The sequence below is a fragment of the Chrysochloris asiatica genome, unplaced genomic scaffold (genome assembly GCF_000296735.1).
Source record: "Chrysochloris asiatica unplaced genomic scaffold, ChrAsi1.0 scaffold00002, whole genome shotgun sequence".
Taxonomy (NCBI): domain Eukaryota; kingdom Metazoa; phylum Chordata; class Mammalia; order Afrosoricida; family Chrysochloridae; genus Chrysochloris; species Chrysochloris asiatica.
This window is the reverse complement of record NW_006408520.1, coordinates 19,380,465-19,391,316: the sequence shown is the minus strand read 5'-3', so window position 1 is coordinate 19,391,316 and position 10,852 is coordinate 19,380,465. Positions and strand designations below refer to the sequence as shown.

The window sequence follows — 10,852 nt, the reverse complement described above, 5'->3', positions numbered from 1 at the left end:
TGTATCTAGAACTTCGTCTTACGGCTTTGTGCTGCAAAGAAACTAATTTTTGTTTTTTAAACCATCATGAAGGTTTAGCAACACTTAAAATAGAAATATGAGCTAAATTCTATTAGAGCAAGAATGTTTTGAAAGACACCACAGAATGTTTCAGGCAAGGTACAAGAAATTCATTAATTCATTCCTTTTTTTTTTTTAAATTTTTTCCTTTAAAGAAATGGAATCTAATTCATCAGGCTATTATAATAAAGACAATGAAGAAGAAAGTTTGCTTGCAAATGTTGCTTCCTTAAGACATGAACTAAAGATAACAGAATGGAGTCTGCGGAATTTAGGGGAAGAGTTATCTAGGTGAGTAAGTAAAATCACATGTGGAATTCAAAGACGTTGTGAATGTAAAGTCTATGAAATAACTTGTGTTTCTAATATTCCTCTAAAATAAGATAAATTTTCAATAAAATTTTTCTGTTTAGGAAAACAATTAGGCTTATTAAAGAAGCCTTTATATGTTAAATAAGTACCTTTAACATAGTGGGTCTCTATAAAATGTTTTGAACATAGTTGATCTTATATTATTATGACTTTTATTTAAGTCATATGTAATCCTCGTATGGACTCTGGAAATATATTTTGTTTAAAACTAATTATGGTTTATTTTTAAATGTAGTAGAAATATTAAGTTCATAATTATGAATCTTGTTCATATTAGGTTCATAATTATGAATTGGCTCCAGTATTTCAGATGCTTTTCTTTCATATTTTCTTTCTTACTATATAGAAATATGTAATGAATACTTATCTAGGAACTAAAATATATAATTTTCTTTTTTCCTCTAGTGTTAGTACAAGTGAAAATTCTGATTATGTCTATAATTCCTCAAGATTTGAAAGGCTCATTTTGGAAGATCTTGCTCAGCCTACCCACACTGGATTTTTGAATTACTCACCTTATAAAAAAGTTTGTAAGCTGTCCAGCGGCAATTCCGATTCTCATAAAAAGCCAAGAGATAAGGTTATTGTTTTAGATCTGTCTACTTAAAATGGTTTTGCTTTGTGTTTGTTTTTTTTTTTTAATGTTTTATTGTGAATTATGTGACAGTTTACATGCGAGAACATTAGCTTTACATTCATCTAGTTGTGTATCGCCTCATTGCCATGGTTACAGTCCCCTCCATGCATCATCAACCAACCAACCAAAGGGTATACCCTGCAAGACCCCCGGTTGGCAGCACACAGCCCCTCTCCCTCTCTGGGTCCAGAGTCCCCAGCCGCTCCATCTTTCCACGTCATTGTCTCTGCCTCCATCTCTGGCATCACCACCTCTCTGGGTAGGGTCCTGTACTCTGCCCCTCTCCCCCGATAGTCCCAGGGACCTCTGCTCCCGGACTGCAAAGTCAACCACTCCCCTCCCTCCCTCCCTCCCTTTGCTTTTCTTTGGTTTTTATCCTTACATAGTTTATTTTATTCTATGTTGTTATTGTTAAGTGCCGTCGAGTCAGTTCCGACCCATAGGAGTCTTTTAATATGGTGCTAATGAGTTGATGAATTTAATAAGTCCCTGTTTTATCAGTGTTCTACTTAAGGAATATCTCATTAGGGAAAATCCCATTTAGGAACAACTCATATTTGCCCTACAATGTTATGTATATTTGCCCTCATTTTGAATTGATTGAACCAACGTCTATTGCAACCAACCCCTACTTGCAACAAATTTTTCATCACAGTTACCTTCACTTGCTGCATGTGCAACTTTTGAATTATTGAAAAAGCTTCCAGTCTTTTCTTGCACTAAGACCCACTGCCATTGAGTTGATTCTGACGCATGTTGGCCCTGTAGGTCAGAGTAGAACTGCTCCATAGAGTTTCTGAGGCTGTAAATCTTTATGGAAGCATATTGTCTCTTATTTTCCCTGAGCAGGGATTGGTGGAATTAGACCACCAGACTTTTGGTTAGCAGCCCACCAGGGCTCCTTTTTCATTCATAAAAGTAAGGCCAAATAATAATTGAATGTATCTATTTCGACTTGCCAATGAATTCAACTCAAAGACATATTTAGGAATGGATATCATTTATAAATAATGCGGGACTAGCTGCATTATTTCCTAACAAGAGAGAGGGTAGTTATCTTGGTGAATTACTATATTTTGAAACTTCTTTGTTTGTTACCTTTTTGCAATACATTGTTTTCTCAAGCAAATTTTAATCCCTTTGATTTTAGTACTATATTTTATACATGTTGTTAAGTGCCATTGAGTCGGTTCGGACTCATAGCAACACTGTATATAGGGTTTCTGAGGAATGGCTGGTGAACTTGAACTGCCGATGTTGCGGTTCAAGCTGACCTTGCAGTCCAGCACATTAACCTGCAGCATGACACTAATTCCCTTGATTTGGCATTATATCTTGTACATGATGTTGTTAGGTACTATCAGTTCGGTTCCAACTCATAAAAACCCTATGTACAAAAGAATGAAACTGTCTCATTTTGCACCATTGAGAAAATTGTTATGTTTAAGCCCATTGTTGCCACTGTGTCAGTCCATCTCTTTGAGGTTTTTCTCTTTTTTGCTGACCGTCTACTTTACCAAGCATGGTGTCCTTCTTCAGGGACCGATCCCTCCAGAACACATGTCCAAAGAATGAGAGACAAACTCTCAGCAACCCTCATTTTTTGGGAGCATTCTGGAACAAATTCCAAGACAGATTTGTTCATTCCTCTCACTGTCCTTGGTACTTTTCAATATTCTTCTCGAGCACCATAATTCAAATGTATCAATTCTTCTGTGGTCTTACTGATTCATTGTCCAACTTTTACATGTATATGAGGTGATTGAAAATACCATGACTTGGGTCAGGCCCACCTTAGCCCTCAAACTAGTATCTTTGCTCTTAAACAGTTTAAAGAGGCCTTTTGTAACAGATTTGCATAGTCATTCAATTTATTGAATTCTGCTTCCAAGAATATTGATTGTGGATCCAAGCAAAATGAAGTATTTGACAACTTCAGTGTTTTCTCAGTTTATAGTGATGTTGTTTATTGGTCCAGTGGTGAGGATTTTTGTTTTCATTATGTTGAGATACAGTCCAACTGGAGGCTGTAGTGTTTTAAGTTCTCTTCACTTCCAGAAAGCAAGATTGTGTCGTCTGCATATGGTGATGTGCTGTGGAGTCGGAACCGACTCATAGCAACCCTGTACAGGGTTTCTGAGGCTGTAAATCTTTATAGGAGCAGAAAGCCTCATTTTTCTCCCGCGAAACAGCTGGTAGTTTTGAACTGCTGACCTTTAAGGTTCGCAGCCCGGTTTGTAACCACTACGCTACCAGAGCTCCTTTTGTTAATGAGTCTTCCTCCAATCTTAATTTCAGTTCTTTTTATAATCCGCTTCTCAGAATATTTACTCAGCATACAGATTGAATAAGTATGGTAAAAGGATACAACCCTGGTGCACATCTTTCTTGATTTTTTAGCCATTTGGTATCCCCTTGTTCTGTTTGAATGACTGCCTCTTGGTCTGTGTACAGGTTGCTCATGAGTACAATGAAGTGTTCTGGAATACTCCTTCTTCCCAGTGTTATCCATAGTTAGTTATGATCCGCACAGTCGCATGCCTTTATTACTAAAGCACAAGTAAACATCTTTCAGTTATTTTCTGCTTTCAACCAAAATATATCTGGCATCAGAAATGATATCCCTTGTTCTACATTCTCTTCTGCATCCAGCTTGAATTTCTGGCAGTTCTTAGTGGATGTATTTGTTGCAACCGTTTTTAAATTGTCTGCAGAAAATTTTACTTACATGTAATATTAATGGTTGTATTTGATGAATTCTACATTCTGTTGGGCGAACTTTCTTTGGAATGGGCACAAATAAGGATTTATTTCAATCAGTTGGCCAGGTACCTGTTTTCCAAATTTCGAGGTATGGACAAGTGAGTACCTCCAGTGCTGCATCAGTTTGTTGAATGTATTCAATTGGTATTCCATTAATTGCTAGAGCCTTGTGTTTTGCCAATGCCTTCAGTGCAGCTGAACTTATTCCTTCATTGCCGTTGGTTCATGGTCATATGCAATCTCTTTTAATGGTTGAGCATCAGCCAGTTTGTTTTGGTACAGTGACTGCGTATTCCTTCCATCTTCTTTTGATGCCTCCTGTGTTGTTTATCATTTTGCTCATAGAATCCTTCAGTATTGTGACTCCAGGCTTTAGTGTTTTCAGTCTTTCAGCTTGAGAGATGCTGAGGGTGGTCTTGCCTTTGAGTTTCTAACTCTAGGTTTTTGTACCTTTCATTATAAATTTGACTTTATCTTCTTGAGCTGCCCTTGGAATTTTCTGTTCAGCTATTTTACTTGATCATTTCTTCTAGTTGCTTCAGCTTCTTTACGCTCAAAAGCAAGTTTCATAGTCTTTTCTGACATCCATTTTTATCTTTTTAAAATTTTTTATTGTGAATTAAATGGTTTACAGAGCAGATCATCAGTTTTGTTTTATTCAAATTATGCACTTCTTTCATCTCAATGATTGCAATCCCCTCCATGTAACAACAGTTACCTCTTTATCCCTGTGATTCTTATTTCCATTCCACACTCCTTCCCTACCCTTCTGAACTTTGTTCTTTGCTAGCTGTTGCTGTTTTGATCGTGAATGGTTGACTATTCCATGGTGAGCATATCTTGCTAGTGTTCTTGTTCCCCCTTATGCTGTTGTTAGTGCTGTTGAGTCAGTTCTGACTCATCATGACCCTGTATAGGGTTTCTTTTTCCGTGGAGCATCTCTAGTGAACTTGACCACCGATCTTGTGGTTCAAAATAGTCCAGTGCATTAATCTGAAGCGCCACACCATAACTCTGTTCCCCCCTTATATACCTATTACTTTTGTCATGTCTTTCTAATGGCCTTTTTCGTTAATCATGCATGATGTTCTTGATGCCATCCCACAGTACTCATGTATGATGTTCTTGATGTCATCCCATAGCTCTTATGGTTTTAGGTCATTATGGCACTGTAGGATAAACACTTGACTGCAAGGTTGGTTTGAACCTCAAGGCTGGTGGTCTAAACTCACCAGCAGCTCCTTGGAAACCCAATGTAGGGTTGCTGTGAGTTGGAATGGACTCAATGGCTTAACAACAATAACAACAACAGTGTCTAATGCATTAAATCAGTTCTTGAGACAGACTCTAAATTCTGATGAAATATATTCAAAGTCATTTTGTAGTTCTTGTTGACTTGTTTTAATTTTCCTCAGCTTCAGCCTAAGTTTGCATATAAGCAATTGATGGTCATTTGGTTCCATGGCCTTGCTTTGGCTGATGATATTGAACTTCTCCATTGTGTCTTCCCAAAAATTTAATAAATTGGTTTCCTGTGTATTTTATGGTGAGATCCACATGCACAGTTACCTTTTGTGGCATTGAAAGAAGATATTTGCAGTGATTAAGAGGCTGATCTTACAAAATTCTGTCATGTGAACTCCAACATCATTTCTATCACCAAGGCCATGTTTCCCAACTACTGATCTTTCCTCTTTGTTTCCAGCTTTCATATTCGAATTACTGTTATGTTGTAGTTGTTAAGTGCCATTGAGTCAGTACCAAGTCAGAGTGACCCAATACACAAGAGAATGAAACACTGTCTGGTTTTGCACCAATCTCACAAATGTTACTATGGTTAAGCCCATTGATGCTGCCACTGTGCCAGTCTGTCTTGTTTGGGGTCTACCTCTTTTCTCTGACCCTCTACTTTAACAAGCATAATGTCCTTTTACAGGAACTGGTCTCTTCTGATATGTCCAATGTATGAGAGATGAAGTCTGACCTCCTGGCTTCCAAAGAGCATTCTGGCTTTACTTCCAACACAGATTGGTTTGTTCTTTTGGCAATCCATGGTACTTTTAATATTCTCTTCCAATGCCAGAACTCAAATTCATCAATTCTTTTACGGTCTTCCTTATTCACTGTCCAGCTTTCATATGCGTATGTTGTTATTAAGTGCTCAAATCAGTTCCAACTCATAGCAATCCTGTTTAGGGCTTCCAAGGAGCAGCTATTCAGCTTGAACTTGAGGTTCAAACTGAATTTGTAGTCCAGCACATTAACCTACAGTGCCACATCAAGACTCCTTTAGGTTATTGAAACTACTGTGGTTTAGGTCAGGTCCACCCTAGTCCTCAAACTGACATTTTTGCTCGTCAACACTTTAAAAAGGGTAAGAGGTCTTGTAAAGTAGATTTGCCTAGTACTATATGTTGTTGGATTTCTTCACTGCTGCTTCCAGGAGTGTTGATGGTTGATCCCAGAATAATGAAGTTTTTGACAACTTCTATCTTTCCTCCATTTATCTTGATGTTATTTATTGGTCTAGTGGTGAGGATTTTTGTTTTCTCTGCATTGAGGTGAAACCCATACTGAAGGCTGTGGTCTTTGATCTTCATCAGTAAGTATTTTAAATCCTCTTTGCTTCCAGCAAGCAAGGTTGTATCATCTGATGTCCAATCTTGATGCTACGTTCTTCTTCATATAATCCAGCTTCTCCGATTGTGTGCTCAACATACAGATTGAGTAAGTATGGCGAAAGAGTACAACTCTGGTACACAACTTTCCTAATTTTAAATAATTCAGTGTTCCATTGTTCTGTTCAAATAACTGCCTGTTGGTCTATACACAGGTTTCTTATGAGCACAATTAAGTGATCTGGAACACTCATTCTCCACAATGTTGTCCATAGCTTGTCATGATCCACACAATTGAAAGCCTTTGCATAGTCAGTAAAGCGCAGTTAAACATCTTCCCGGTATTCTTTGTTTTCAGCCAAAATCCATCTGACACCAGCAGTGATAGCCCTCTTTCCATGTCCTCTTCTCAATCTGGCCTCAGCCTCTGGCAGTTCTGTGTCAATGTACTGTTGCACTCATTTTTTAATTACCTTCAGCAAAATTTTACTTGCATGCAATACTAATGATAATTGTCTAATAATTTTTGTATTCCTTTGGGTCTCTTCTCTTTGGAATGGGCACAAATACGAATCTCTTCCAATAAGTTGGCTAGGTAGCTGTCTTCCAAATTTCTTGGCAGAGATGAGTGAGTGCCTCCAATGCTGTATCAGTTTGTTGAAATATTTCAGTTTGTTTTCCATCAATTCCCAAAACCTTGTTCTTTGCCAATGCCTTCAGTGCACCTTGGACTTCTTCCTTTGTTATCATGATCAACTCTACTTTGGGGAGTCACCTCTTCCCTAGTCATACTTTGAGTGCCTTCCAACCTGAGTGGCTCATCTTTCAGCACTATATCTGACAGTATTTTGGTGCTTTTTATCAAGTTACAACATTCAATAATATTTTGGTGCTATCTGACAGTGTTCCACTGCTATTCACAAGGTTTTTAGTGACTAAATATTCTGAAATAGTCTGTCTTTCCTTCCTCGTCTGTCTTAGTCTGGAAGGGCAACTGAAACCTGACTGGTATTTTAAAATACCAGTGGCAAGCTTCCAGAATCATAGCAACACACAAGACTCCACAGTACAACAAACTGAAAGACGAATGGGGGATTCCGATTACTAGTATCAATGCATCTTGATTGCATGTTTGATCAGTTTCAAATTGAAGAAATTGATAGAAATCTTCAATTTCTTCATCATTGGTTTTAGTTATTGGTGTGTAAATTTGAATATTAGTGGTATTGACTGGTCTTTCTTAAAGGCATGTAGATATTAACTTGTCACAGACTCCATTGTACTTCAAAATACATACTGAAATACACTTTTTAATGATTAATACAATGCCATTCCTCCTAAGTTTGTAAGAGGAGTAGTAAACCATATGATTGTCTGATTCAGCATGGTCAGTACCAGCCCATTTCAGCTCATTAATACTTAGGCTATTGATCTTTATGTGTTCCATTTAGTTTATAATGATTTCCAATTTTCCAAGATTTATACTTCATAATTCCATGTTCCAATTGTTAATGGATCTTTGTAGTAGTTTGTTTTCATTTTGGATTGTGCTCCATCATCAAATAAAGGTACCAAAAGCTTTGTTCCATTCATGTCATTAAGATGTCTTCTGCTTTGAGAAGGCATCTCATCCCCAGTCATATTTTGAGTGCTTTTCAACCAGAGGGATTTCTCTTCCAGCATTCTATCTGATAGTCTTGCAATGCTAATCATAAGATTCTCAGTGGCATTCACAAGTAGTCTATTTTTCCTTCTTTTTAGTCTGTCTTTGTTTAGAAGCTCAGCTGAAACCTGTCCACCATGGGTAGCTCTGCTGGTATTTACAGTAATAGTGGTATAACTTCTAGCATCACAGCAACACACAAGCCACCACAGCACAATAAACGGACAGATGTGTGGGGGTTTGTAAATGATAGGTAATCAGTTATTAATTAGTGGTTAAAAACACCCACTGGGTCATGTGCTATGTGCTAGCCTGGTACTTTTCTCCTTTCGTAATCTCTAAAATTTTGTGGATGATATTTGACATCTTGGTCTGAAGCACTTTCCTTATTAAATCCTATGATCTGTCTCCTTGTATTTAATCCATTTTCCTTTGTCAACCTTTCCATTCTCTTCTTTCTGTTCTTTTGCATCCCAGCCCCAACACACGTATACACAGATAGGGTTTCATATACACATCATGGTGGTGGTGGTGGTAGTGTGCCGTGGAGTTGGTTCTGACTCATAGTGACCCAGTATAGAATTTCTGAGGATATAAAACTTTATGGGAGCAGAAATCCTCATCTTTCTCCCACAGAATGGCTGGTAGTTTTGAACTGCTGACCTTGAGGTTAGCATCCCTGACTTGTAACCACTGTGCACATCATATTTTTTTAAATAAAAATTTCCTCATTCTACTTCAGAAAGCCCAATATTGGAGGATTTTCTTCTTATAAGGAGCCTACTGAAAGATCCTACTTTAGCCTATATTTTAAAAAATGAATTCAAATTCAACGTGTACTAAAAGTGTATAATTTGGAGAAATTGAATCTCTAGTCTAATTCAAGTTGCTGAACATTCATGTATGTATGCCTTAGTTAAAATAATTATGTTTTTTTATGTTGTTGTTAAGTGCTGTGGATTTGGTTCTGACTAAGAGTGATCCTTTGTAGGGTTTCCAAGGAGCGGCTGTTAAGTTTGAACCGCCGATCTTGTGGTTCAAATCGATCTTGCTGGTCCAGTGCTTATCCTATAGTGCCATACCAGGATCCCATGTTTTACTGTAAGGAAAATCAAAACACAGATGTCAAATAGAATGAAAAATATTGGTGGTGGTGTTATTAAGTGCTGCTGAGTAGGTTTCCAACTCATAGTGAAATTTGTAGGGTTTCTGAGAGATGGTGGGTTTGAGTCATCAACCTCGAAGTTAGCAACCCAGTACTTGTTCCACAGTGCCACGCCAGGACTCAGAAAAAAAAAAAAAATTGGTAAGGCCTATGAAAGAAAGAGATAAATAAGCAAAAGACATAAATGGAAAAAGTAATAATGATCTTCAAATAAATGAAGAGCTACTCAGTTTCATCAAATAAGAGAAACTCTGAATGAAATATGTTTACTTAGCTTACTTATCAGATTAGTGCAATTGTGGGGAACTACATTGCTGGTAAGGAGCTCTGGTTACAAATCGGGCTGTGAACCACAAGGTCAGCAGTTCGAAACTACCAGCTGTTCCTCAGGAAAAAGATGAGGCTTTCTGCTTCCGTAAAGGTTTATAGCCTCGGAAACCCTGTACAGGGTCGCTATGAGTCGGAACTGACTCTACGGCATATAACAACAAAAACACAATCCTGGTAGGAGTGTAAAATGATACATTCCGTAATGGAGAGTCACTTGGAAATTTTTACCAAAACTTTGACTTTAGGAATCTAACTTCTGGATATCTATCCTATAAGTATCCCCATACAAATACAAACTGAGACATGGTTTACATAACAGACTATTAGAAATAACTCAAGTGTCTAGTAATGAGATTGGTTGAATAATCAGATTCATCCATTCATTAGGAAATATTCAACTGAGAAGGAAAAAAAAATAGATTAATTTTTTTTTTTTTTGGTAGCAATTTACGCTTGCTCACAATATCAAGCATCTTTATTTTTACTTGGTTGATCGTCAGTTAGCCATCCAAGCTGGGTCAGATAGGTACTAGCTGCAAGTTTGGGAGTTCGCTTCAGACCAGTTCTCACTTCTAGTGGCTAGGTCAGTGCCCATGGGCTTGGGAGTTCACACATCTCCCTAAATATCAGAGCAGGTAGGCCTTCTCCTCTCATCTAGAAGTCAATGGGTATCAATGGAACATGGCCAAACTCAGCTGCATTTCTCCCCCTTCCCCCACCCACCCACAAGTAGAGCCAGGTGGTCAGCAGGGAGCATACTAGACTGCCCACAGGTTCCCTTTGAGTTTCAGTCTTACAGGGAGTTTTCCCTGATGGGCTGACTTTTCTTGCCTTGATACCTCCAGAGCAAACAGCTTGCTTGATATTCAAACAGTCTGTTTTGTTTTTTCAGGCATATATAGTAATTTACATCTTCAAAGGGCACATTCTGCAAGTCAGCTCCTGGCAACCAGCTCTTAGTTCTTCTCTTCTTAGTCCATGAATCTAGAGTCCTCAGCCGCTCCCCCTCTTGGTGCCCCCCACTCTGCCTCCATCACTGGCCGCTGCTACTTCTCTGGATAAGGTCCCGCATTCTGCTTGTGTGTTCCTCTCTTATGCAGTATTTCTCTTTTTTGTGACTGACTAATTTCACTCAACATAATGCCCTCAAGGTTCATCCATGTTATGCGGTGGCTTGCAGCTTCCTTGTTGTTCTTCAAGGTAGCATAGTATTCCATTGTGTGTATATACCATAGTTGGTTTAT

At 38.1% G+C, this 10,852-nt stretch overlaps 1 protein-coding gene across 1 annotated transcript in view; it reads left to right on the top strand.

Moving 5' to 3' along the window:
• Positions 1–217: 217 nt before the first annotated feature.
• Positions 218–10,852, top strand: part of CCDC18 (coiled-coil domain containing 18) — a 209,898-nt gene continuing 199,263 nt past the window's right edge. The window contains exons 1-2 of the mRNA XM_006831049.1: positions 218–351; positions 838–1,012. Of these exons, the coding sequence (XP_006831112.1) occupies positions 218–351; positions 838–1,012 (309 nt within the window). The remainder of the gene's footprint in view (positions 352–837; positions 1,013–10,852) is intronic.